Source organism: Prunus avium, chromosome 8, assembly GCF_965620075.1.
Source record: "Prunus avium chromosome 8, drPruAviu1.hap1.1, whole genome shotgun sequence".
Lineage (NCBI taxonomy): Eukaryota > Viridiplantae > Streptophyta > Magnoliopsida > Rosales > Rosaceae > Prunus > Prunus avium.
In genome coordinates this window covers 31,061,942-31,089,351 of record NC_142291.1, presented here as the reverse complement: position 1 = coordinate 31,089,351, position 27,410 = coordinate 31,061,942, and the positions used below count along the sequence as shown (strand labels likewise).

General features: G+C 37.8%; 2 protein-coding genes and 1 long non-coding RNA gene across 4 annotated transcripts; all 3 read left to right on the top strand.

Annotated features, from left to right (window-relative positions):
* The first annotated feature begins 609 nt into the window (after positions 1 to 609).
* LOC110749511 (uncharacterized) lies at positions 610 to 2,051 on the top strand. Its single transcript, XR_002525617.2, has 2 exons — positions 610 to 1,593; positions 1,671 to 2,051. It is a non-coding gene; the product is annotated as an uncharacterized LOC110749511 (long non-coding RNA).
* A 3,349-nt stretch (positions 2,052 to 5,400) lies between these two features.
* LOC148292533 (disease resistance protein RPM1-like) lies at positions 5,401 to 8,443 on the top strand. 2 transcript variants are annotated; one of them, XM_088245563.1, is made up of 4 exons: positions 5,401 to 6,172; positions 6,399 to 6,599; positions 6,835 to 6,933; positions 7,058 to 8,443. In XM_088245563.1, exon 4 carries the CDS (start codon positions 7,075 to 7,077, stop codon positions 8,119 to 8,121), a length of 1,047 nt encoding a protein of 348 aa, XP_088101689.1. In that variant the 5' UTR covers positions 5,401 to 6,172; positions 6,399 to 6,599; positions 6,835 to 6,933; positions 7,058 to 7,074; the 3' UTR covers positions 8,122 to 8,443. The 2 variants fall into 2 exon arrangements, with proteins under 2 accessions (XP_088101689.1, XP_088101690.1); XM_088245564.1 differs by having other exon boundaries at positions 5,401 to 6,599.
* Positions 8,444 to 23,871: 15,428 nt separating this feature from the next.
* On the top strand, positions 23,872 to 25,041 carry LOC110749518 (putative disease resistance RPP13-like protein 3). Its single transcript, XM_088245853.1, has one exon. The coding sequence runs from the start codon at positions 23,872 to 23,874 to the stop codon at positions 25,039 to 25,041; it is 1,170 nt and encodes a 389-aa protein (XP_088101979.1).
* Positions 25,042 to 27,410: the final 2,369 nt, after the last annotated feature.

Below are 27,410 nucleotides of genomic sequence, written 5' to 3'. Positions count from 1 at the left end.
GGTGTTGGTATGGATCGATTCGGTTCAGAAGAGACCCCAACCCGTTAAGTGTACCAAATGACAAAGAAGCAAATCAAAATTGAAACAACAAAGCTTTCACGTTGAAATGTTGATTAGGTCTGAATCCGTGATTGCATAAACATCAGAATAGATTGCTTATCTGAAGGAGTAACATTATGTTGAAGAATACACACAGTCCCACATTGGAAACTTAACAAAATAGAAATTCCCACAAACAATATTCTCTGATAAGTTCTCATATTTTAACATGGTATCAGAGCCAGGTTGGTTGACTGGGCCTGATTAAACCCAAATCAAACAAACTCAAATCAAACAAAAAACCTCAAATTGAACCAAAATCAAACAAACCCCAAATTATAAATAAATAAAGGTGACCGATGTGGAATTGGTTGCACGTGTGGCCCACTAAAAAGTGGTCCCACGTGAGGAGGAGTGTTGAGGAATACACAGAGTCCCACATCGGAAACTTAACAAAATAGAAAGTCTTATATAATGAATGGCTTCACTCCTAATAACATCGAAACCTTTTATATAAAACCTCACAACTGTTAAACAAGTGGTTAAATTGAGGACAATATTGATGTTGCTAATAGAGGGGCCTAGGGTCCATCCCTCTGAAATCTTAACACATTACACATGCATTTACAATTTTGACACAATTTTATGCCTAACATGTGAACTCTTTAAACATAAAAGGTACTAAATTGAACTTTTGTGCACATCTAAAGGACGTAAAATGAATGGTCTCATTTTTGTTTTTCTAAGGGTCAAAGAATTAGACCTAGGTTTCTCTCCCTGGGATAGAAAACCCAAAGTTTGGAGTCCTAGCCGCCACCCCCTTTGGGGGAGGGTGACCTCCCTTTGCTCTCCCCCTCCCCTCCCACTCTCCCCCTCCCCTCCCACTCTCCCCGGCCTCTGCCTGGCCCCTCCCCTCTCCTCTCGCTCCGCTCCCCTTTTCTTTTCTTTTTTCCCGTCTTCTCTTTCCCTCCCTCCCTGAACTTTCCTACTCATCCCTTTCCTTTACTGTTACTGTGGCTTTTTCTTTTCTTTTTGCTGGAGGTGTGAGGTTGGGTGTGGGTGGCTGCTTTGTTCTGCTCCTTTTCTGGAGTTACTGTGAGTTTGCCTCTGTGTTTCAGTGGCTGGGGTGTGTTGCCCCCTGTGGTTGCCGGCGGTTTTGTTTTGCTCTATTTGTCTTCTTTTGCAGGTTTTAGTCCTGATTCAGGCTGTCTTGCTTTCAGCTCTGTAATCCGCTTCTATTTGTGATTTGGAGGCATAAGAGTGACCAAGTGTGCTGTGCGGTTCTCTTCAGCCTTTTGTGCTGCTTGTCTTCATTCCGTCTGGGGTGATCGATCAAGATTCTCTTCTAGTTTCGACTTGTAAGAGTTTGTCCTGCTTTTTCTCCTCCTCGGAGGCTGATCTTGGTGGGTTCGTGGTTCTCTGTTTGTTCCATCGGCAGTCTGCGCCGTGGTGGCTCATTTTTTGGTGCTCCTACCTAGATCTAAGCCGGGGGCTGCCCTTCGGCCTGGTCGTTTTGGGTGATCTCTGCTCTACCTGGAGTTGCTTGAGCTTGCTGTGCGGATCTTTGGCTTTGCAATTTTCTTGTTGTGTTTTTGTGCTTCTACTCGTTTTGAGTGTGTTGCTTGTTGCAGTCTCTTACTTGCTTTTTAGGCGTTTATCATTGTGAAGTTGCGAAGGGGGCAAGAGCTGAGGCTAAGGGCCATTGCCAGAAAAGGGATTTGCAAAGATCATGCCAAGTGGTCACCTGCAGCCACTGTCACTTTTATGTACGAACCAGATATTTGAATCAATGAGGAGTTGATGGATACAATGACTCTTGATGGGAAGAAGGCTTGGGTTGAAAGTAGTCCTACCAAAGTCTTTGACATTGATCATAAAACCGAGAAGGTTGGTTGTTTCTCACGTTTGTGCTTCTTTTTAATGGATGTGATAATTTGATTTTGTGCTAAAGTTTACAAGTGTGTCGATTGTAAAGTTGGCTTGGGAAACATCGTATAAAGGTCATTGCTTTAGATGCTTGTTGTGCTGGTTATCTGTTTCCTTACCTTAGTGGTTCAATTATATAAGCATCATTTGTTTGCATCTCAATTGGTCTTACTACACTAAGCATGAAGACACATTAAATGGAATATTACCAAGTAATCAAGTATCTTTGGTGCTTCATGAGGGAAATAGGAGATGGAAGTTAAACATATTGATTTTCCTCTGGAGTGACACTGAATGTGTTTAATTGATACTCATCTTATAGTTCTTTTCATCTCGGTCTAGAATCCAGTTCACCTTTCCCTGATTTGTGTTTTATAATTTACTTTACTCTAGTTATCAACCTTTTTTCTTAGATAGGTAAAAATCTTGTATTCTATATTATCCTAATGCTGCTTAACTTTTGGAAATGGGGAAGTTGCCCAATGATGAGCCAAGGTTTTTTGTCCAATAGATTGTACACAGTAGTTACACAATAGCATGAGTTATAGAAGATGTTACACAATAGCACGAGTTATAGGTGGGTAGATGTTTACTACTTCTGTTAAGATTGTGCCTCTGATAGTTCTATTTGTGGCAAGATGTGGTTTCTATGAGGAAACACACGGGTCATGATGGTAGGGGTAATTGGGGCACTATAAAATGCAAGTGAAGATTATACTGGTGGTTACAGGATTTATCTTGGACCTAGTTTTCAGGTTCTGGTGCATGTTGCTAGATTTTGTGGGTTACAAGGTTCAGTGAGTGCCCAGAGGATACCAAAAGTTCAGACCTGGGGACTGCTGTCCTTTAGTACGTATATCTTTGGTCATCCCATGATATTTGAATTGCTGCATGTTCATTTATGCGGAATATCTTGAGGCAATTTATCAAATATGTTTTTATGGGCTCCATTTTAAATGAAAGCTATTCATTCAATTTTCATATGAATAGCTTTGAGTTGTCCATCTTTCAGATAATTGATGCTGTGTATGTTTGAATTATAGTCACCAAGGGTAGAGGGATTCTCTTGCTTGCTCTTTAACTGGCCAATGCTCCAATACGATTATTTGGTGTGCATTTATACACGTATACATCTTTCTAGATAGTTCATTTGAATCTTGTATTGTCTCTGTTACAGCTTGCTTAGGCTTAAATTATTTATTTCCATGAAAATAAAAAATAAATAGTATAATAACAGTTTCCCTGATGCGATTATATCACCATTGTTCCAATTCTGTATCATAATTCATGATGGCCCATCTTTAATAAATAAAAATTTCAGTTCAACTTTCCGGTTCAAGAAACAGAGCACTGTGTCCAAAGTAATAGATTCAGCAGTTTTCATGTAGCACTCATAAGTGGATATATGTCTTCATGTAAAAGCACTGCTACAAGTAATCTCTTCGTTGAATGCCTATACTATTTTCATTGCATTTTGGATGCTAATCTTTTATTTGCTAAGCTTACTGTCAGACAATTAAATTATGCTTTCTTTGTGGTGGGAGCTGCCCTCCTTGAATGAACCACAAAGAGCTCTCCTTGGACAGTCCTAGATTTAATGGCTGGACATTATTTTCCCGTATGGGTTAAGGTTGAAAAAGATCCAGTTATACTAGCATATTCATTTTTTTATTTAATTATCTTGTTTTATAATATGTAGAACATGAGTGTTATTTTTAAAAAAAATGTATTTAATTTTTCCAGGGGTTGCTCTGCTGGTCGTATATATATATAATCTTACATCACACACATGAAGAAAAAGTCTAGTAAGAACATTATATTTTGATGTGCACAAGAAGGAAAACAAAACCAAGCATAACCAGATATCTTTTTCATTGTAGAAGCAAAGAAAAATTCTCACTCCTTAAGAATAAACCTGTTGCATCAATATATATTATAGTGAAGTTTTAAGGGTTGTTATGTTTTAAGTTGTGATTACGGATTGGTTCGGTTCGAAAGAAAGCTCAACCCGTTAACTATCCCAAATGACAAAGAAGCAGATCAAAATTGAAACAACAAAGCTCTCACGTTGAAATGTTGATTAGGTCTGAATCCATGATCACATAAACATCAGAATAGATTGCTTAGCTGAAGAAGTTGTAACATCACACATGCATTTACAATTTTGACTCAATTTTATGCCTTGCATGTGAACTCTTTAAACATAAAAGGTACTAAATTGAACTTTTGTGCACATCTAAAGGACGTAAAATGAAATTAGAAACTTTTGGCTGAACAGTTGGTTTGAGTTGGCCTGCGATTCAATCAACGATACGTATTTTTACCCGCCCTTAATTAAGACAAAGTTATTTAAAGAGATGGTTTTTTAATGAGAAATTATTAAAATTGAAAATAAGCAGTGATGAGGTGCAGCGTTTTAATATAGTAGTGGTAGCTACTGCCTTCTCCAATGCTACATTACATTTCCTGCCCTTAAATAAGTAAAAGTTATTTAAAGATATGATTGTCCACGGAGGCTAATCTAGTGGGAAATGGCCTTGATTTGCATATCAATTGTCTCAAGTTCAAACTCCTATGTGACTTGTGTGTGTAACTAGAGTTCAAACTCTCTCTCATAATTTAGACTATCACTTGTGCATTGTGCTCAAATTAAAAATATTATTTTTTAATTAGAAATTAAGCCAAAAATAAATTGTTTTTCCCGCCCCTAAATGCTACATTGAGTTGGCCGGCGATTCAATGGTACATTGTTTTTCCCACCCGCAAATAAGCCAAAGTTATTTAAAGATATGGTTTTTTAGTGAGAAATTATTAAAACTAAAACTAAAAATAAACAATAAGAAAATAAGTTGTGATGTTGTGCACGAAAGTATTATAATAATTAGACATAGAGGAGGGCCTCCATTATTCAGAGTAGGTGGATTAGCTGAAGAAGGTGTAACATTACAAATTTATAATTGTGACTTTTATTTGTGCTTAACATGTGAACTCTTCAAACATAAGGTGCTAGATTAAAGTTTTGTGCAAATTTAAAGGACGTAAATTAAATTAGAAATTTCTTCCTGGACCGGGTAGTAGTAGGTATATATGATAGTTGGCTGGGCTCCTTGGCCTGCCGGCGATTGCTACATTGTGTTTTTCCGCCCTTAAATAAGCCAAATCCTTGTTTTAAAAGATAGGCAAAAGGTCATTTTGGGTCCCTATAGTTTGCCATTTTTACCACTTTGGTCCCTGTCGTTTCAATTTTGTCAATTTTATCCATGTGGTTTCAATTTGAAGCAATTTAAGGACAATCTTCAATTTCTGTCAAATTTTTTTAACTTCTGTTAGTTCTAGAGGGGTAATTTGGTCAACAAATTATTATTCTCTTTAAAAATAATTTTAAAAAATTAAAATAAAATGTATATTAAAAATAAAAAAATAAAAGCTAACTCTCTTCCCCTCCATGCCCCAGCCCTTCACCGTCACCCCAACCCAGCCATCCCTAAAAACCATTGTCTACCGACCACCACCTAGCCATCGCCAAAACGCACCTTCCACCGACTACCACTAGCCATTGCCCACCATCCATAAACTTTCTTCAACCAAACAAAAGGGAAAATGCCCTCATCTCGCTTCCAAAAATTTTATCAAGGCACCCATGCCTACTTCGCGAGTTCATAGACTGAGATAGAGAGTGACAGAGACAGACAAAGACACATAGAGTGAGAGAGAGGGAGGTTCACAGAGGGATAGCCAAAACCCAGCCTCGACATAAATGACCTCCACCTTCCGCTCTCGCCCAACCCCCAACTCCCTCCAAACCCGACACCCATTCCCACCCCAACCATAGATCCAGCCCCACCCCTTTGCCCCATAAAATATAAAACCCAGCCCCACCCGAACACTACCCAACCTCCCTCTCTCCAGATCCGACGAGCCCCACACTAGATTCCTCATCTTCGTCTTCGTTGCCAAGGCCACACCACCCTCTTCGTCAAGGCCACGCCATCGTCTTCGTCACCAAGTTCTTCGCCTGCCGCAACCCACAGATCCATCCCCACCAAGTCGAGAGAGAGAGAGAGAGAGAGAGAGAGAGAAAGGTGAATCTATGAGGACTGTCTTCCTAAGCTTTGCTATGTTTGGTTCTTTGATTCTCTTGTAGGCTTTCTCTATTGAGTCTACAATTCCCAAACTCAGAAGTGCAAAATCAATTGCCTCTGCGGTGGTAATTTTTTTATTTTTTTTCAATTTTAAGATTTTACTTTTTCCATTTGTCTTTAATATTTATTTTTAAAATGAATGAATTGTTTAATAATTTTTGTATTTTAATTTTTTAAAATTATTTTAAAGAGAATAATAATTTGTGGACCGAATTGCCCCTCCAGAACTAACATAAGTTAAAAAAAATTGACAAATATTGAAGATTAAATTGCTTCAAATTGAAATTACAGGGACAAAATTGACAAAATTGAAACGACAGGGACCAAAGTGGTAAAAGTGGCAAACTACAAGGACCCAAAGTGACCTTTTGCCTAAAAGATAAACAATAAGAAAATGAGTTGTGATGTCGTGCAGCATTTTAAGTTAGTCCTCCTCTGCTCATCATCTGCTACCTTCTCCAACGCCTTCTTCCTCTCTCTCTCTGTGACCAGGTATCTCTCTCTTCATCTTTCTTCTCGTATGTGCTGTCTTTTCTCTTTCGATTCGAGTTTTGTTCTTATTTCCTCCTTTGCTTGTTTTGTTGATTATTTTAGTGTTCTCAAACACCGACTCTGTGCTATCTCTGATTTACTCATCAGTTTTAAATTTTTTTGGCGCATTACATTTTGGTTTGTGCTATAAAATAGGCTTTAGTTCTAACTAAACTGGTAACATCGTTCCCATCAGATAATTTAGTGATCGGTTGACCCCACTGCTATTGAAGACTTTTTTTTTGGGTATGCAAATCAAGACTTAGACCACAACTCACAAGAGAAAATACAGCAGGTATATACATAACTACTTACTCTCTGTCTAGAACAAGATAACACAAAGTTTAGAATTAACTCAACAACTTATCCTCTAATGCGAGTTGTACATTATTCTTTTGTCTTTAATTTTGTTTTCTCAGAGCAGACTAGCTGAGTGATGGCAGAGACTGCAGTGAACATTGTCATTGACAAGTTGGTTCCACTGTTAAGGGAAAAAGGGAATTTGTTGAGAGGCATTCATGACGACGTTACAAGCATAAAAGATCTCCTAGAAAGCATGACGTCTTTCCTTAAGGATGCAGATGCAAAAGCAGAAAGGGCAAACATGAGCAGCGGTGTGAAAACTTGGGTGAAGCAAACAAGGGAGATGGCCACTCACATAGAAGATGTCATTGATGAATACCTACATCACGTGGCACGCCGTCGTAACAAACGTGGATTTACTGGTTTCATTCATAAAACCAGTCATTTTTTGGGAGGGCTATTTGCACGCCACGAGATAGCCTCAGAGATTCAACTTATCAAAAAACGTGTCCTCCAAATCCAGCAAGCAAGTGAAGCATATCGCTTCAATTCAACAGAGCAAACTTCATTTAGCTCTTCAAGGAGAGATGATATGTTCTTTGACCCGCGAATGGCTTCCCTTTACACAGAGGAAGATGAACTCGTTGGTATTCAGACTTTGAGATATAAACTGATAGATTGGTCGATAAGAAGAGAGGTAGAATCTAGACGCTCGGTCAGTTCATTGGTTGGTATGGGAGGTCTGGGAAAGACCACTCTTGCAAAGAAAGTCTTTGAAAACCCAAAGTTCACAGAATGGTTTGATTGGCGCGCTTGCATCACAGTGTCACAATCATACAAGAACGAAGACATACTCAGAAACCTGATTGCAGAATTCCACAGGATGAGGAAGGAGTCTGTACCAGAGGGAATTGAAACAATGGATTTGAAATTGTTGATTGACACTCTGCGAGAATATCTCAAGGAAAAGAGATATGCAGTTGTTTTTGATGATGTGTGGAGCACATACTTGTGGGAGTGTATAAAGCTTGCATTACCCGAGAACAACAATGGCAGTAGGATAATTATCACAACTCGCAAGACTGAGGTGGCTGCTTGTTGTGTAGATACAACTGCACCAAAATGGATTCAGCTGCATCCTCAACTTGTGATACTCGCAAGTGCACGAGTCGTTCGGTAGTATAGCGTATGTAAGTGCGAGGTCGATCCCACGAGGATTGGTGATTGAATGATCCCATTCATTTTCCCTACACAAACCAGAAATGAAAAAGAAAGGAAATAAATACAACAAGAAAAAAAGGAAATAACTCAAGCAAATAAGTTCCCAAGTTCAATTAGATTAATGGATTGATTCTAGCTAAAGTATGATTAAGCCATGGTGTGTGGTCATAACCTTGTGTTCCTAATTCCCTAATTTGATCATTTGTTGTCTAACCTAAAATTAAGCATTAGGAACCCATTAAGCATAGAAGAACATTTTAAACAACCAAGTATGTATCTAATCCCTGTTGTCGAATGTCCATACATACTCTTCCTATTCATAGTTCAATTCGAATTAAAGCATGGTGTATACTCTTAATTCAAACCAAGATAGCTAACATGCAAGCCTAAATGGTGATCAATCATTCAAACTAGCATATTAACTTATAAGCATAATGAATAAGAACAAAAACCATAATTGAAACTTGGAAACTAATTAAACTTGAATACTTAAGAAAGAATGTACATTACAAGAAAAATAAATTATAACTAAGAAAACATTAAAGAAAGCTAGAATTGAGAACTAGAAAGCAAAACTAAGAGAATTTGAGGGAGAGAAGGGAAGGGAGCTCTAGAGAAGTGTTTGAGAGCTCCCCCCCTTGGGGTGTGTTTTCAAGCTTAGAGAACTTCCCTATTTATAGGCCTAGGGGAAGTGAAAATCTGAATTCAATATGGCTAATGCATACAACACTTGTTTTATAAAATCTGAAATGGTTGATGCACTTGTATTAGAAAATCTAAATTGGGTGATGCACTTGTATTAGAAAATCTTGAATTGGTTGATGCACTTCACCAATAGATCCCACCAGCAGCCCTAGCTCATCTTCATGTCACCATGACCAAGCTTCCAACCAGAAATGATAGCTCATACCTAGCTCACCATGACCAAGCATCCAACCAGCACATGCTGAAGTCAGCATGACCAGCAACTTCAAGGGCTTACAACTTGGGCTTCCCTTAATCAAATTAGGACTTTAAGCACTCGAAATTGAAGTTCAGAATGTCTTCTTTCCAGCCATATGTTATTTGGGCCAATCCAAGGTCGGAGGAAGAAGTTAAGGCCGAAACAAATTGCTAACTCATTTTCCGCGCTGATAAGATCCATCCTGAGCATGGTTCTGTGTTTGCTAGGTAACGGACTCCAGATTTATCCAATGGGGCTGAATTTTGGATATGTTATAGTAAACACCAATTGGAACAACTTTCATGAATAATGTGGCCTCATTCGAGCTATGTAGGTTGTTGAAACAAAGCTTGCAATATGACCTACGGAACTGGACTGGCAGGGGGCTGTAGCCAAAATGAGTTTGTCTTTAAGCTCTTCATCCATTCATCCAAATTAGGCCTTAACATGCTTGAATTGCATGAATTATGCTCTCTTGCTCTTTTTGCCTACAAAACACACAAAGAGAGGCAAATAACATAGAAATCTAGGAAACTAAGCAAAAGAAGTAAGTAAATTTGGGCATGTATATGTATGAAATTATGAGCTTAACACACCCCCAAACTTAGATTTTGCTAGTCCTCCAGCAAAACAAAAGAAAAACAAAGCTAAAAACAAAATAAGAAGTTAACTAGACCACTTTCGTAGGTAACTCGATTGCATTGAGCGTATGCAACAAGCCTTTAAACCTCTAGGCATCCCTAGTAGGAGGAGTTGTGTCTCCTGAGGGTTTAACAGATACGATACCCACAAACGTTTTACTGACTCTACAAAACAAAGTAGTTAGAAAACTTAATAGATTTGTTAGCCCTTAAGCAAAACAAAACAAAACAAAATACAAAAACCGTTAACCTTCCAACCGGACAAAAATGTTAAACTTCATAGACATGGCTCAACAAGGAACAAAACAAGCACTAAGGAAGTTCTAAACATTATTCAAGTGCTACCACAATCTCACAAAAATCATGCTCAAGGTGTGTGTGTGAAGTAGCCATGAAGATACAACTCATGCTTCTCAAACAACGATATGAATTCTTGCAAGAATGAACACAAGTTTGCCAAGCTAAACCAAAATCAATAGGACTTTACTCATGGATGTAATGTAATGGTTAGAAAAGGAATGGATATTGAAATACAAAGTCTAAGGAACAAAGTAGAGCATGTCATATAAACAAGATCATTGACATTTGAAATGTAAGGCACGTAAATTGAAAAGCTCACAACACCAGATTTTGCAATTGAATCACTTCAAAATTTGATTTTGACATTTACACACTTTGTATAAAATTTGGCCCAATTTTGCGGCTCTTTACCCTAGATCACCTTTATTTCTCCTTATATCACCCTAGGGTCGTGACTACATTGGCCACACTTCTTTTCCCTTTTTCTTTTGAAGTTTTTTTTTTTAATAGCTCATTTATTGCCTTGAAAACATTACAATCTCAAATACAATCATACTCTACATGTCCCCTAGATGGTAGGATATTTAATGGATGATAAGGTGATAGAAAGAAATTGCTAAGTGTTTGAGCACAAAGGGGTTTACAATGGAATATGTATTGTATAGGTTGATGGAGGAAAAAAAAAAAAAAAAAAAAAAAGAAAAAAAAAAAGAAAAAAAAAAAAAGAGGCATAACAAAGATGGCCTAAATCATATCTTAGTTATAACTTAACATTCCAGTGAATCACACAAGCAAAAATGCATACAATTGGGTAAGACATGCAAGAGGTGTATAATCATGGCTAAAGTGCATAGAAAGCTCAAGAATAATTATGTGAGACTTAGCTAGCAAAAGAATAAGATTCAGACCCAACACAATGCTTATCAAATTCCTAAGAGCCATATTAGAAGTTAGACTCAAGATTTATCATTGGTGTGGGAAGGAAAACTAAAAATGACTCAAAGAAAAGAAACAGAAAAGAAAAACGAGAGGTTTCAAATTGCAAATTGAATATTTTATTTTTAATTTATTAAAACACATAAATATACAAGTAACTCAAGGATGACCAGTTAAGGGCCTCAGAAAACACAGCCAGGGGATCCGGGAAGGTTGGAGGGGTCACAATGGTCCCGCTTAAAACCCAAACTTCTTAGACACCGAAGGTGTCGCCTAAAGAACTCCTAGACACTGTATTGACGGAGACGCTCACTGGAGTTACTGATCGGTTCATAATTGTATATTATTTCTTACCCTTCTAGCTTATGATTTGGTTATGTTTTTGAGTTAAACTTGTGCTTTTAATCCTTTTTGTGTTTATCTTTCAGTTAATTGAGCTTTAGGTAACAATGATGGCTTTGGAGAACATAATTCATGCAATTCAAGCATGTTAAGGCCTAATTTGGATGAATTGATGAAGAGCTTAAAGACAAATTCATTATGGCTACAGCCCCCTGCCAGTCCAGTTCCGTAGGTCATATTGCAAGCTTTGTTTCAGCAACCTACATAGCTCGGATGAGGCCACATTCTTCATGAAAGTTGCTCCAATTGGTGTGTACTATAACATATCCAAAATTCAGCCCCATTGGATAAATCTGGAGTCCGTTACCTAGCAAACACAGAACCATACTCAGGATGGATCTTATCAGCGCGGAAAATGAGTTAGCAATTTGTTTCGGCCTTAACTTCTTCCTCCGACCTTGGATTGGCCCAAATAACATATGGCTGGAAAGAAGACATTCTGAACTTCAATTTAGAGTGCTTAAAGTCCTAATTTGATTAAGAGAAGCCCAAGTTGTAAGCCCTTGAAGTTGCTGGTCATGCTGACCTTAGCATGTGCTGGTTGGATGCTTGGTCATGGTGAGCTAGGTATGAGCTATCATTTCTGGTTGGAAGCTTGGTCATGGTGACATGAAGATGAGCTAGGGCTGCTGGTGGGATTTAGTGGTGAAGTGCATCAACCAATTCAAGATTTTCTAATACAAGTGCATCACCCATTTCAGATTTTCTAATACAAGTGCATCAACCATTTCAGATTTTATAATTCAAGTGTTGTATGCATTAGTCTTATTGAATTCTGATTTTCACTTCCCCTAGGCCTATAAATAGGGAAGTTCTCTAAGCTTGTAATAACACCCCAAGGGGGGGAGCTCTCAAGCACTTCTCTAGAGCTCCCTTCCCTTCTCTCCCTCAAATTCTCTTAGTTTCCCTTTGTAGTTCTCAATTGTTGTAATAAGATCATTCTATTAAATTTTCTTTGTACTAAATATCAAACACTTTTCCTTTCTCTTCTTCTAATTCTCTAAAGCTTTCAAACACATGTTCTTCCAAAATCCTCAAAGTTCTCAAACATCTCTCTACTTCCCTTCTCTTCCAAAAGTCTCCATGTCTCAAACACTTCACAAACACATTTCTCTTCCTTCCCTAAGTTCTCAAATTCTCCAAGTTCACAAACATCCTCCAAGTTCTCAACCACTCTCTTCCAAATTCTCAAAGTTCCTAAACACTCTCTTCCAAAATCCACAAAGCTCTCAAAACACCTCTCTACTTTCTTCTCCAAATCCTCCAAGTTCTCAAACACTCTCTTCCAAATTCCCCATGTCTTAAACACATTCCCTTCCAAAATCCTCAAAGCTCTCAAACACATGTTCTTCCAAAATTCTCTAAAGTTCCCAAACACTTTCTTCTCCCTCCTCAAAGTTCTCAAACACTTCCTTTCTTCCTCAAAGTTCTCTTAGTTTCCTTAATGTTTTCTTAGTTGTAATTTATTTTTCTTTGTTATGTAAATTCTTTTCTTAAGTTTTCAAGTTGAATTAGTTTCCAAGTTTCAATTATGGTTTTTGTTCTTATTCATTATGCTTATAAGTTAATATGCTAGTTTGAAAGATTGATCACCATTTAGGCTTGCATGTTAGCTATCTTGGTTTGAATTAAGAGTATACACCATGCTTTAATTCGAATTGAACTATGAATAGGAAGAGTATGTATGGACATTCGACAACAGGGATTAGATACATACTTGGTTGTTTAAAATGTTCTTCTATGCTTAATGGGTTCCTAATGCTTAATTTTAGGTTAGACAACAAATGATCAAATTAGGGAATTAGGAACACAAGGTTATGACCACACACCATGGCTTAATCATACTTTAGCTAGAATCAATCCATTAATCTAAATTGAACTTGGGAACTTATTTGCTTGAGTTACTTATTTCTTTCTTCCTTGTTTTATGTTCTTTGTTTTTGTTTCTATTTTGTGTAGGGAAACTAAATTGGATCATTCAATCACCAATCCCTGTGGAATCGACCTCGCACTTACATATGCTATACTACCAACGGTTCGTGCACTTGCGAGTATCACAAGTTGAGGATGCAGCTTAATCCATTTTGGTGGAGCTAAATCTACGCAACAAGTTTTTGGCGCCGTTGCCGGGGATCGGTAACATTGTTTGATTCTATTTGGCTTTCCTACTTTATTTTTTTTCTTAACTGGACAATTTCTTGTTTTAAAGTTAATGACGTTAATGGACAAGTTGTGTTTGTAGTCCAACAGAAAAGGACAATTGCCCAACAAGCAAGAGAACTGGGTTTAAGTCCCAGCTTACACAACCCATTGGTGCTTGTTGCTTTGAAGCATGGAATTGGACGTGTGTTGATTTTTCCTTTTCATTTTTAGTTTTTTTTTTATATTTCGTAATCCTTTAATTCTGTTTCAAGTTTTTTGTGTTCGTTTTAGCAATTTATGATAGCTTAATAAAAATGGAGAGAGATGGCAACCTCAATCATAAGAATGGGGAGTGTGGAGCAGTGGGAGAAGTCGCGACCTCCAAATGCATCATGCTCGACCTAATCGCTTCAAGGGGGAGTATTCCAATCCTTTCTCTTTAGTTGTTTTGTTATTACTTCAGTAATTTTAATTTTCTATTTCTTTTATTAAAAAAAAATTAAAAAAGATTTTTTATATTAGCTGACTCGTGGTAACTCCAGTGAGCGTCTCCGTCAATACAGTGTCTAGGAGTTCTTTAGGCGACACCTTCGGTGTCTAAGAAGTTTGGGTTTTAAGTGGGACCTTTGTGACCCCTCCAACCTTCCCGGATCCCCTGGCTGTGTTTTCTGAGGCCCTTAACTGGTCATCCATGAGTTGCTTGTATATTTGTGTGTTTTTTTTCAAACAAAAACAAAAAAACAAAAAAACAAAAAAAAAATTAAAAAATTAAAAAATTAAAAAGTTTAAAAAAAAATTGAAATTTGAGTTTTTATTTAATTTTCCTTGTAAATTGCAATTTGGAACTTCTTTGTTGTTTTTTTTTTCTTTGTGTGGTCAGTTAGTTGTAAATAATAATAAATTTAAAAAAAAAAAATCAATTTGGAAGTTCTTTGTTTTCTTTTATGTTCTTTTTTTTGTTTTGTTAGGTTAGTTTATTTATTTACGTGGTGTGGTTAGTTAGTTTATTTCTGAGTGTTAAAAACACATTTTTATTTCATTTCAAACTTTACAAACAAAGAAAAAAAAAAGTAAAAAAAAAAAAAAACAAAAAAAAACAAAAAAAAAAAAAAACATTCAAGTAAATTAAAAATAAAAACAACTTCTTCATCTTCATCTTCATCTTCATGGCATGCCTCTATTGTCTCTTACTTGCAGAATCTGCAGCAGCTCCACATGGTCCTCATTTTTTCTCTGCAGTGCTTCCACGTGCTGATTGGCACAGTAGAGCCGCTTCTGCAAGTCCGCCACCATAGCCTTCAAGGAAGTTATTTCCTCGCTCATCGCGGCACACTCCCGTGTTCTCGCCAGCAATCGCATACCCAAATTGGTAGCCGAGACCGCATGGAGAACAGTTAAATTATTGGACTCCTCCACCGCTGCTTTGTCAGACCTCTGTGCCACATGCAGATGATCTGTCGGTGTGAGCTTGCTGCCAATCATGCCTCCAAGCAGCGCTGCTCTGTTCGGCATTGCCTCAGAAAAGTTCGGTATTACCTCAGCAAAGTTTGAGGCCGTACCGTGATGATATGTGGAGTTTGGGAAGACATGGTTTTGAGGAGCCCTTATCTGCGCATTCGGTGGTGCAAGGGACAGTTCAAGGCTAAGATCATCAAGGTGAGTGCATGAGGATGCCATTGTTTTGTTTTTGGATTTTTTGATGTTTTCTCTAAATTTGCAGGAAGAAATGCGGGGTGCTCTTCTACTTCACCGAGATGAGTTTAAATAGACTTATGCAGATGAGGGAGCCGAAAGCACTTCGGATCTCGAGGGTGCTATCCTGTGCTCTTTTCTCTCGGATCCCTTCATTTCTGGCGCAAATTGCGAGCACGTTTTTTTTTTAAAAGGGAGCATGTCTACACTTTCACTTACTTTTGCCTCCCTGTTTTCTGATGTTTGTGTTTTTGCTTTTTCAGTTTTTATTTTATTTTATTTTATTTTCAATTATTTTCTTCTTGTTTGACTGGTTTCTTAATAATGTAGTTGGAAGAAGAGACAAAATTAAAGATGCGTCTTGGACACCTGGTGCAAGAATCCCAACTCTTCTTTTAAATTATTGTTTGAATTGCGTGTTTATTTCAGTTTATTTATTTATTTATTTATTTTGTTTTTTATTTAATTAGGTAGTATAATTTAAAACTCATAGGATATTCTTTGAAGGAGCTAAATTTTTGGTAACTCCAGTGAGCAACCGCAGTCTATACAGTGTCTAGGAGTTCTTTAAGGCGACACCTTCGGTGTCTAAGAAGTTAGGGTTTTAAGCGGGACCATTGTGACCCCTCCAACCTTCCCGGAACCCCTGGCTGTGTTTTCTGAGGCCCTTAACTGGTCATCCTTAAGTTTTTCTCTTAAAAGAAGAAGCAGTTATTTGTGTATTTACTTAACTAAAAATAAAAAATAAAAAAAAAAAATCTTGTTTGGGTCTTCGTGTTTTTGTTTGATTGTCGTTCTTTACATTTAGGGTCAATCGTTTCTTTGAGATAGCTAACGTTTTTATTTCCCAATTAAAGAAAAAAAAAAACACACATACACTTTAAAATTAAATAATAAATAAAAACTGAAATCATTTCTTCTTGGCACTCGGTGTCTCGACCATAGGAGCTTTGAGTTTGGCCCTCTGGCTGTCCTCTTCCGGGGCTTCACGCACAGCCTCTTGGGGCTCATCACTTGAGCTCCCAAAGATCGCAATCTTAGCTTGAGCGTAACTACTCTCGCGATCCGCTTGCTTGCGTTTACCCGGTCGGTCTAGGTCCTCCAGTTGCTTTCTCATGTCGCGAGAGTACAACTCTACCATCTTTGATAGATTTTTATTCTCGTCTCGCAATACTTCTAGCTGGTGTCGATTCACCTCCACAATCCTTGACCTCTCCCTTTTCAAGCTTTTTATAGCACTCTGACAGTCTTCAACCAAACTTCGCTCCGCCGCCAACTGAGCTTTAAGCACCTCTACCTCATGGGACTTCGCAAGTAGGCGATGACCCAAACTTGCGACACATGCTGTACTCTGCACGCTCAGTGCCAGGGCATCACTCGTGACCCGGTTGTCATCCCTTGTCCCGAACACACGTATATCTTTGGGAGTCACTAAATTTCTGCAAACTCCAATGGCAACATCGTTGTCCAGGAGTATTGAGTCATTGACAGTCACAGGCCCCCGTGCGGAGGCAAAGTAGGGCATCCATACTGGTGCTACTGCTTGGCCTCGTGTCTGAGTCGGTGGAGCTAGGTTGAGATCTAACGAAAAGGGGTAGGAAGAAGCCATTTGATTTCTCACTTTTTTTTTCTTTTTCTTGCTTCTTTTCTCTTTTGTGTTTCTGAGTTTGTGTGTTTTTTTTGTTTTTTGTTTTTTTCCCTTCTTTTTCCTTCTTATAGATGTAGTCTTTGACAAACAAACCCTAGCCGTTGCAGCGTCTAAGCGTTTTCTGAATATCCAGCGTTCCTCGAGTCCCACAACCTTCTCACTTTCCAACCGTTTCCAACACATTTGTCACGACTTGCTTTGTCTGAACGGACGCGTTCAGCAAAGTTGTCGCGCCTTTCCATGAGCCCGTAATTTTCACTTGTGGATCTGCGGCGCCTCTATGCGTCGACACGTGGCTCCTGCTTTCTGCCCGTGACTATCCATGAAACGACATCAGGGACCACATTCCCTCTTTTTAGAAATCCCGCTTTGCGCTCATAATTCACGTTTTATCTTTTTAAGAAAAAAATTAAATTTAAACGTGTGGGCTTCAGATTTCATGTTGGGTCGGGTTTTACCGTTGTTGGGTTAATTTCATTTTGGGTTGGGCTTTCAATTGTTTGGGTTTCAGTTTGTGTAAGACTATCTGTTAGGGCTTACTGTTTTGAGTGTTTTACTGTTTCGTGTTTTTTTATTTATTTATTTTATTTTATTTTATTTGATTGTTTGTTTTGTAATTTTTATTTTGTAATTGATTTATTTTATTTTTGTATGTTTTGTGATTTTTATTTGCTTTAATACCCTTCATTTGTTGTTATGACATTGGTTGTGGCTAATTTTTAAACATTGAGGACAATGTTCATTTCTAGGTTTGGGGGTATTGGAGTTTAGCAAGTAAATTTGGTTTTTCTTAAAATTAAAAAAAATAATAATTGAAAAAAAAAAATTATTTATTTTTTTGCTTGTTTTTATTTTAAGTATTGTTTTGTTTTGTTTTTGTTTTGAGTCACTTTCCGAACACTTATGATGAGATAGTGATAAATGTTTGCATGACTTAAATAAAAATTGGATTTCATTTTATTTTAGTGTTTTTTTTTCTTTATTAAAAAATAAAAAAAAATTTGGCATTGTTCTAGCATGATATGTTTGAAACCTTCTTTACACTTGCCATTTGTTTCATAATTTCCCAATTAAAGGATTTGCATGACCCAAAGAATTGTATCAAGCACAAATTAGACTTATATAACCATATAAAGTGAGCTTTTGAGCCTTGTACTTCAATTCATGAGTGTTATATACATACTCTTATTTTCTTGTCATCAAAGTTGTTGTTTGATCTCATTATTTATTGATTTGGTTGAACACTTAAAAGTCATTCATTCTTATGCAATTTGACTTCACGACATTTAAGAAGTGATATTAAGGCCCTCTTTGGATCGTTTGTGCCTTTCAAGCTAACCTTATGCATGCCTAAGCATGATTTTCCATTGTTAACCATTTTGAGCCTACATGTAAACCTTTTCTTTCATTTAACCAATTATATTTCCTCGCCTTAGCCTGAAAAACAAATATTTACCTTTCTAAGGAACTCATGAGCTTTAATTGGGATGTGTTTTTCATACTAAGTTTGGGAATTTCGAAGAAAAAAAAAAAATTCACACAATTGGTGAAAGAAAAGAGAAAAGTTGTGATTAAGTGGTGGTTGAATGAAATTTCATTTTTGGGCCTTCAAAATAAATTGGTGGTTGTTCAGGAAAGGAGTGAATCAATGTAAATGAAGGGTATAAGGAGTTTTGATCAGGTAAAAGAAAAAAATCTAATCGTGATGATTCGAAGTCTTGTAAACAATTATTTTATGCTCTTGCATTGCGAGTTCCTTGGACTTTGTATTATCCATATCCTTCATTTCTTACTCACCTTACACCCTTGGCCCCATTACAACCCATGTTAAAGACCTAAATTGATCTTAAATGTCATGTGGTTGAATTGCATTCATTTTTCTACTTTTAAGTGTTTGACATCCTTCTTGAGATCATATTAATGCAAGTTCTTCATATTTCTATTGCGAGTTAAGTCCCTTATGGTTTAACTCTATTCTCATGTTTATAACTGAGTGTGCATTATAGCCCTCTTCTGAGTGATTCATTTGTGAGAGGACAACTTTGGTGAGATTTGAAGTTGAACTTATGCTTTGTATGATTTTTGAAATTGTGTGAAAACTAAGATTGGGGAATTTGTTGCATTTGGCTATCACACTACTACACTTTGAGCATATTGTGTTTAGAACTTTGCCGCTTTGTAAATAATGTCTAAAAATTGAGCTTTTATTGTTAAAACATTTAAGTCATGTGCATGAGTCATTTCTCTTCAGAAAATGTTCGGAAAAATTGTTTTAAGTTCTTTGTGTTTTTGTGTTTGTTTTTGTTTTTGGTTTTGCTTAAGGACTAACAATCTTTAAGTTTTCTAATTACTTTGTTTTACAGAGTCAGTAAAACGTTTGTGGGTATCGTATCTGTTAAACCCTCAGGAGACACAACTCCTCCTACTAGGGATGCCTAGAGGTTTAAATGCTTGTTGCATATGCTAAATGCAATCGAGTTACCTACGAAAGTGGTTTAGTTAACTTCTAGTTTTGTTTTTAACTTTGTTTTGTGTTGTTTTGCTCGAGGACTAGCAAAATCTAGGTTTGGGGGTATTTGATCGGTTCATAATTGTATATTATTTCTTACCCTTCTAGCTTATGATTTGGTTATGTTTTTGAGTTAAACTTGTGCTTTTAATCCTTTTTGTGTTTATCTTTCAGTTAATTGAGCTTTAGGTAACAATGATGGCTTTGGAGAACATAATTCATGCAATTCAAGCATGTTAAGGCCTAATTTGGATGAATTGATGAAGAGCTTAAAGACAAATTCATTATGGCTACAGCCCCCTGCCAGTCCAGTTCCGTAGGTCATATTGCAAGCTTTGTTTCAGCAACCTACATAGCTCGGATGAGGCCACATTCTTCATGAAAGTTGCTCCAATTGGTGTGTACTATAACATATCCAAAATTCAGCCCCATTGGATAAATCTGGAGTCCGTTACCTAGCAAACACAGAACCATACTCAGGATGGATCTTATCAGCGCGGAAAATGAGTTAGCAATTTGTTTCGGCCTTAACTTCTTCCTCCGACCTTGGATTGGCCCAAATAACATATGGCTGGAAAGAAGACATTCTGAACTTCAATTTAGAGTGCTTAAAGTCCTAATTTGATTAAGAGAAGCCCAAGTTGTAAGCCCTTGAAGTTGCTGGTCATGCTGACCTTAGCATGTGCTGGTTGGATGCTTGGTCATGGTGAGCTAGGTATGAGCTATCATTTCTGGTTGGAAGCTTGGTCATGGTGACATGAAGATGAGCTAGGGCTGCTGGTGGGATTTAGTGGTGAAGTGCATCAACCAATTCAAGATTTTCTAATACAAGTGCATCACCCATTTCAGATTTTCTAATACAAGTGCATCAACCATTTCAGATTTTATAATTCAAGTGTTGTATGCATTAGTCTTATTGAATTCTGATTTTCACTTCCCCTAGGCCTATAAATAGGGAAGTTCTCTAAGCTTGTAATAACACCCCAAGGGGGGGAGCTCTCAAGCACTTCTCTAGAGCTCCCTTCCCTTCTCTCCCTCAAATTCTCTTAGTTTCCCTTTGTAGTTCTCAATTGTTGTAATAAGATCATTCTATTAAATTTTCTTTGTACTAAATATCAAACACTTTTCCTTTCTCTTCTTCTAATTCTCTAAAGCTTTCAAACACATGTTCTTCCAAAATCCTCAAAGTTCTCAAACATCTCTCTACTTCCCTTCTCTTCCAAAAGTCTCCATGTCTCAAACACTTCACAAACACATTTCTCTTCCTTCCCTAAGTTCTCAAATTCTCCAAGTTCACAAACATCCTCCAAGTTCTCAACCACTCTCTTCCAAATTCTCAAAGTTCCTAAACACTCTCTTCCAAAATCCACAAAGCTCTCAAAACACCTCTCTACTTTCTTCTCCAAATCCTCCAAGTTCTCAAACACTCTCTTCCAAATTCCCCATGTCTTAAACACATTCCCTTCCAAAATCCTCAAAGCTCTCAAACACATGTTCTTCCAAAATTCTCTAAAGTTCCCAAACACTTTCTTCTCCCTCCTCAAAGTTCTCAAACACTTCCTTTCTTCCTCAAAGTTCTCTTAGTTTCCTTAATGTTTTCTTAGTTGTAATTTATTTTTCTTTGTTATGTAAATTCTTTTCTTAAGTTTTCAAGTTGAATTAGTTTCCAAGTTTCAATTATGGTTTTTGTTCTTATTCATTATGCTTATAAGTTAATATGCTAGTTTGAAAGATTGATCACCATTTAGGCTTGCATGTTAGCTATCTTGGTTTGAATTAAGAGTATACACCATGCTTTAATTCGAATTGAACTATGAATAGGAAGAGTATGTATGGACATTCGACAACAGGGATTAGATACATACTTGGTTGTTTAAAATGTTCTTCTATGCTTAATGGGTTCCTAATGCTTAATTTTAGGTTAGACAACAAATGATCAAATTAGGGAATTAGGAACACAAGGTTATGACCACACACCATGGCTTAATCATACTTTAGCTAGAATCAATCCATTAATCTAAATTGAACTTGGGAACTTATTTGCTTGAGTTACTTATTTCTTTCTTCCTTGTTTTATGTTCTTTGTTTTTGTTTCTATTTTGTGTAGGGAAACTAAATTGGATCATTCAATCACCAATCCCTGTGGAATCGACCTCGCACTTACATATGCTATACTACCAACGGTTCGTGCACTTGCGAGTATCACAAGTTGAGGATGCAGCTTAATCCATTTTGGTGGAGCTAAATCTACGCAACAGTTACCACGAGTCAGCTCATATAAAAAATCTTTTTAATTTTTTTTTTTTTTTTATATAAAAGAAACATAAACTTAAAATTACTAAAATAAAAACAAAACAAGTAAAGAGAAAGGATCGAAATACTTCCCCTTGAAGCGATTAGGTCGAGCGTGATGCATTTGGAGGTCGCGACTTCTCCCACTACTCCACACTTCCTATCTTTGAAATTGCCTTCTTTCTCCCTCTTTATTATTGAGCTATAATAAATTGCTAAAACAAACATAGAAAACTTGAAACGGAATTAAAGGATTACGAAATATATAAAAAAACTAAAAATGAAAAGGAAAAATCAACACAAGTCCAATTCCATGCTTCAAAGCAACAAGCACCAATGGGTTGTGTAAGCTGGGACTTAAACCCAGTTCTCTTGCTTGTTGGGCAATTGTCCTTTTCTGTTGGACTACAAACACAACTTGTCCATTAACGTCATTAACTTTAAAACTTGAAATTGTCCAGAAAAACATGAAAATGAAAAATAAAAGAAAAACAAGTAGGGAAAAGAAATAGAACCAAACAATGTTACCGATCCCCGGCAACGGCGCCAAAAACTTGTTGTGTAGATACAACTGCACCAAAATGGATTCAGCTGCATCCTCAACTTGTGATACTCGCAAGTGCACGAGTCGTTCGGTAGTATAGCGTATGTAAGTGCGAGGTCGATCCCACGAGGATTGGTGATTGAATGATCCCATTCATTTTCCCTACACAAACCAGAAATGAAAAAGAAAGGAAATAAATACAACAAGAAAAAAAGGAAATAACTCAAGCAAATAAGTTCCCAAGTTCAATTAGATTAATGGATTGATTCTAGCTAAAGTATGATTAAGCCATGGTGTGTGGTCATAACCTTGTGTTCCTAATTCCCTAATTTGATCATTTGTTGTCTAACCTAAAATTAAGCATTAGGAACCCATTAAGCATAGAAGAACATTTTAAACAACCAAGTATGTATCTAATCCCTGTTGTCGAATGTCCATACATACTCTTCCTATTCATAGTTCAATTCGAATTAAAGCATGGTGTATACTCTTAATTCAAACCAAGATAGCTAACATGCAAGCCTAAATGGTGATCAATCATTCAAACTAGCATATTAACTTATAAGCATAATGAATAAGAACAAAAACCATAATTGAAACTTGGAAACTAATTAAACTTGAATACTTAAGAAAGAATGTACATTACAAGAAAAATAAATTATAACTAAGAAAACATTAAAGAAAGCTAGAATTGAGAACTAGAAAGCAAAACTAAGAGAATTTGAGGGAGAGAAGGGAAGGGAGCTCTAGAGAAGTGTTTGAGAGCTCCCCCCCTTGGGGTGTGTTTTCAAGCTTAGAGAACTTCCCTATTTATAGGCCTAGGGGAAGTGAAAATCTGAATTCAATATGGCTAATGCATACAACACTTGTTTTATAAAATCTGAAATGGTTGATGCACTTGTATTAGAAAATCTAAATTGGGTGATGCACTTGTATTAGAAAATCTTGAATTGGTTGATGCACTTCACCAATAGATCCCACCAGCAGCCCTAGCTCATCTTCATGTCACCATGACCAAGCTTCCAACCAGAAATGATAGCTCATACCTAGCTCACCATGACCAAGCATCCAACCAGCACATGCTGAAGTCAGCATGACCAGCAACTTCAAGGGCTTACAACTTGGGCTTCCCTTAATCAAATTAGGACTTTAAGCACTCGAAATTGAAGTTCAGAATGTCTTCTTTCCAGCCATATGTTATTTGGGCCAATCCAAGGTCGGAGGAAGAAGTTAAGGCCGAAACAAATTGCTAACTCATTTTCCGCGCTGATAAGATCCATCCTGAGCATGGTTCTGTGTTTGCTAGGTAACGGACTCCAGATTTATCCAATGGGGCTGAATTTTGGATATGTTATAGTAAACACCAATTGGAACAACTTTCATGAATAATGTGGCCTCATTCGAGCTATGTAGGTTGTTGAAACAAAGCTTGCAATATAACCTACGGAACTGGACTGGCAGGGGGCTGTAGCCAAAATGAGTTTGTCTTTAAGCTCTTCATCCATTCATCCAAATTAGGCCTTAACATGCTTGAATTGCATGAATTATGCTCTCTTGCTCTTTTTGCCTACAAAACACACAAAGAGAGGCAAATAACATAGAAATCTAGGAAACTAAGCAAAAGAAGTAAGTAAATTTGGGCATGTATATGTATGAAATTATGAGCTTAACACTGCTTCTTGCAGAGAAGCTTGTTCTGATAAAGTGTACGACCTTGAACCATTGTCTCCAGATAAGGCGTGGGAACTCTTCTGCAAGAAGACATTTCGATATACCGAGGGATATTATCCACCAGAGTTGGAGTCTAATAGTTAGTAGATGTGGAGGATTGCCTCTTGCAATTGTGGCTATAAATGGACTTCTACAAACCAAAGGCGAGGATGTGTCTCAATGGAGAAAATTGCTTGATAGTCTTAGCTCAGAGCTGGAGTCTAATCATCATTTGACAAATATTACAAAAATTCTTTCTTTTAGCTATTATGATTTACCATACCAACTCAGACCTTGCTTCTTATACTTTGGGACATATCCAGAAAATCGCACCATCAGATGTGCTAGACTAATTCGGCAATGGATCGCTGAAGGGTTTGTAAAGGAGCAGAGAGGAAAAACATTGGAAGATGTTGCGGAAGAATACTTAACTGAGCTTATCCAAAGAAGCCTAGTTCAAGTGTCATTAGTTTATTTCAATGGGAAACGCAGAAGATGTCAAGTCCATGATGTCATTCGAGAGGCTGTGATTCGTTTAAGGACTGAAGATCTGACCTTTTCTCAATTTTTGGAAGAAGATTCAAGTTTCAATGAAAATTCCAGGCACCTATCTGTTTATAGCAATGCATACAATATTTTTGGTAGTATCAAAAACTCTCGTGCCCATTCCTTGTGTTTTTTCAATGGCATAGGTGAGCCACAAAATCCTCTTACTACTTGTAGTAATTTGTACAAAAGATTCAAGCTATTGAGAGTACTGGACTTTGAAGGTATTCTTCTTGACAATCTTCTTGAGGAAGTTGGATACATGTACCACTTGAAGTATTTGAGCTTGAGGAATACAAGAGTGAAGATTCTTCCAAAATCCATGGGGAAGCTTATGAACCTCGAGACTCTAGACTTGATGCATTCCTTAGTGGATCAGATACCAATTGAAATCAATAAGCTTCATAAACTTAGAAGTCTTTTAGCATACAATGAGGACAAGAAGAAAGAGTTTAGTTTGACTAGACGACGAGGTGTGGTGATTCAGGATGGGATCGAGCGTTGGGGAAACATGCAAAAGCTAATAAGCAAACTTCAGGCAGATGATGGCAAAGAAAGGAATCTTTGGAATTAGGAAGGAAGGAAGAGAAAAATATCTTTTTGAGCAGGAATAGCACCAGGGAGGGAAGGAGACAGATTTGGGCCTGGGATTTGGGGAGAGTGAGTGAGTGGAAGTGAGAGAGAGAGATAGAGAGAGAGGGGGCTGTGGTACGGAAGGCCGATGAGAAAGGTGGCGATAGGAGGGAAAGAGGGTGGTCTTGGGTGGTTAGGTCTCACTTCGGATTCGTAAAGGCTGAGATCTTTCAAGGATAGATTAGGGAGAAAAGGCTAAAAGATAATGAAGAACAAAAACTTAATGAAAGAGCTAAGACAAAGCTTAGAGAGATCACCAGAGACGGTGAGGGAACTCTCACTGGGGAGAGGGGAGAAAAAATCCATTGTCTTCTCTTTCTTCTTTGGGTAAAGATACTCTTGGTTCTGTGCTCTTACCTGTGGATTTGGGTTCAGCAAACTATGCACTCTATGTGCTCGATGTTTTGCTCAGTTGAAGCATTTTGAACCACGAAGCTCGATTCCAACTTTGCTGGCCCTAGGTTTGGTCCTCCTCCTTTCAGTCTTTCATTATGTTGAATATTCTCTTTTGGAATGTCAGAGGTGCAGGTAGAAAAGCTCTACAGACTGCAGTTAAGGATCATTGTAGGGCCCATGATATAAGTATTTGTGTTATGGTTGAACCTAGAATAAGCGGGGCCAATTCTCTGAAAGTCATTCAAAATATGGGTTTTCCAAGATATGAAAGGGTGGATGCCGTGGGTTTCTCTGGGGGTATTTGGGTTCTGTGGGATGATATGCGCTGCAAGCTAGAAGTGGTGAGTCTCTTCGACCAAGCCATCTCATCTCTGATCACTCTCCCTTCGGGTCAAGTTTGGCTATCCACTATGGTTTATGGCAGCCCTTGCAACACTAAGCGTGAGGCTCTTTGGCAGCACCTCGACTCTGTGGCAGCGACTCACCAATTTCCTTGGCTCATTATGGGGGATTTCAATGAATATCTCTTTGCCTATGAGAAGCGCAGCTCTCGGAGTTCCTTTAGAGCTGGTGGCATGAAACAGTGGGTGGAAAATAATAGTCTTATTGATTTAGGCTATAATGGGGCCAAGTTTACGTGGTCTAATATGCGTGTTGTAGGGGGTTTGGTTTTGATTAGACTTGACAGAGGTCTTTGCAACCACCAATGGCGACTCATTTTTCCTGAAGCTTGTATCACTCACCTGGCAAGGGCGAAATCTGATCATTGTCCTCTTCTCCTTCAGCTAGACCCAACTGCTCAATCTCATGCTCATCTGAAACCCTTTAGATTTGAAGCAATGTGGCTTAAGCATGCTGATTTCCAGCGTTTTGTAGCTAATTTTTGGAATCAATACCATGGGAACCTACTGATTAAAATTGGGGAACTGCCCACACGGCTAAAAATGTGGAATTCCCAAGTCTTTGGCCACCTTCGCACTCGGAAAAAATCGGTGTTGGCTCGGATTGCTGGTATCCAAAGATCCTTATGTATACAAGACAACCCTTTCCTTGTTGACCTTGAATTTATTTTGCAGCAGGAATACGCACAAATTCTTGATCAAGAAGAGATGATGTGGATGCAAAAATCTAGGATCAATTGGAATAAGGATGGGGACAGGAATACCAAATTCTTCCATATGACAACGGTGGTCCGAAGAAGAAGAAATAAAATCCTTGGTCTCAATGATGATACAGGGAACTGGATTACTGATATTGATGGCATTAAATCTATTGCCACCACATATTTTCAGCAGCTTTTCAATGATGATCAAACTTGTTCAGGCACTTCTACTCTCCCAAATCTTTTCCCTGAGGCTAATCAACACTTGTTGGACATGATGTTGCTCCCTGTGAACAATTGTGAAATTAAAAATAGCTTGTTCTCAATTGGCCCTCATAAAGCCCCTGGTCCGGATGGTTTTGCTGCTTGTTTTTATCAACAGTGTTGGGATGTTTGTGGTGATGAGGTGTGTGACCTTGTCAAACAGGTGTTTTCTACTGGGGAAGTCCCCCCTGACCTTGCTAAGACCCTGATTGTGCTTGTCCCTAAGGTGCCTAGCCCTCTGTCAATGGCACAAATGAGACCTATTAGCTTGTGCAACACCACCTACAAGGTTATCTCTAAGATTCTGGTGAGTAGGCTTCGTCCTTTGCTCAAACATTTGATTAGCCCTAATCAAGTTAGCTTCATACCTGGAAGATCAATCTCAGACAATATCCTCTTGGCTCAGGAACTCCTACATAAATTCAGGCACTCCAAAGGGAAAAAAGGTTTTATCGCTTGGAAAATTGACCTCTCTAAAGCTTATGACAGAGTGAACTGGAATTTTCTGGAGTATGTTCTGAGAGAGATCACTCTTCCTGAGTCTACAA

Bases quoted from the DNA above. Each gene is read 5' to 3' on its own strand.
- LOC148292533 (XM_088245563.1), top strand. From the start codon at position 7,075: ATGGCAGAGACTGCAGTGAACATTGTCATTGACAAGTTGGTTCCACTG.
- LOC110749518 (XM_088245853.1), top strand. From the start codon at position 23,872: ATGAGCTTAACACTGCTTCTTGCAGAGAAGCTTGTTCTGATAAAGTGT.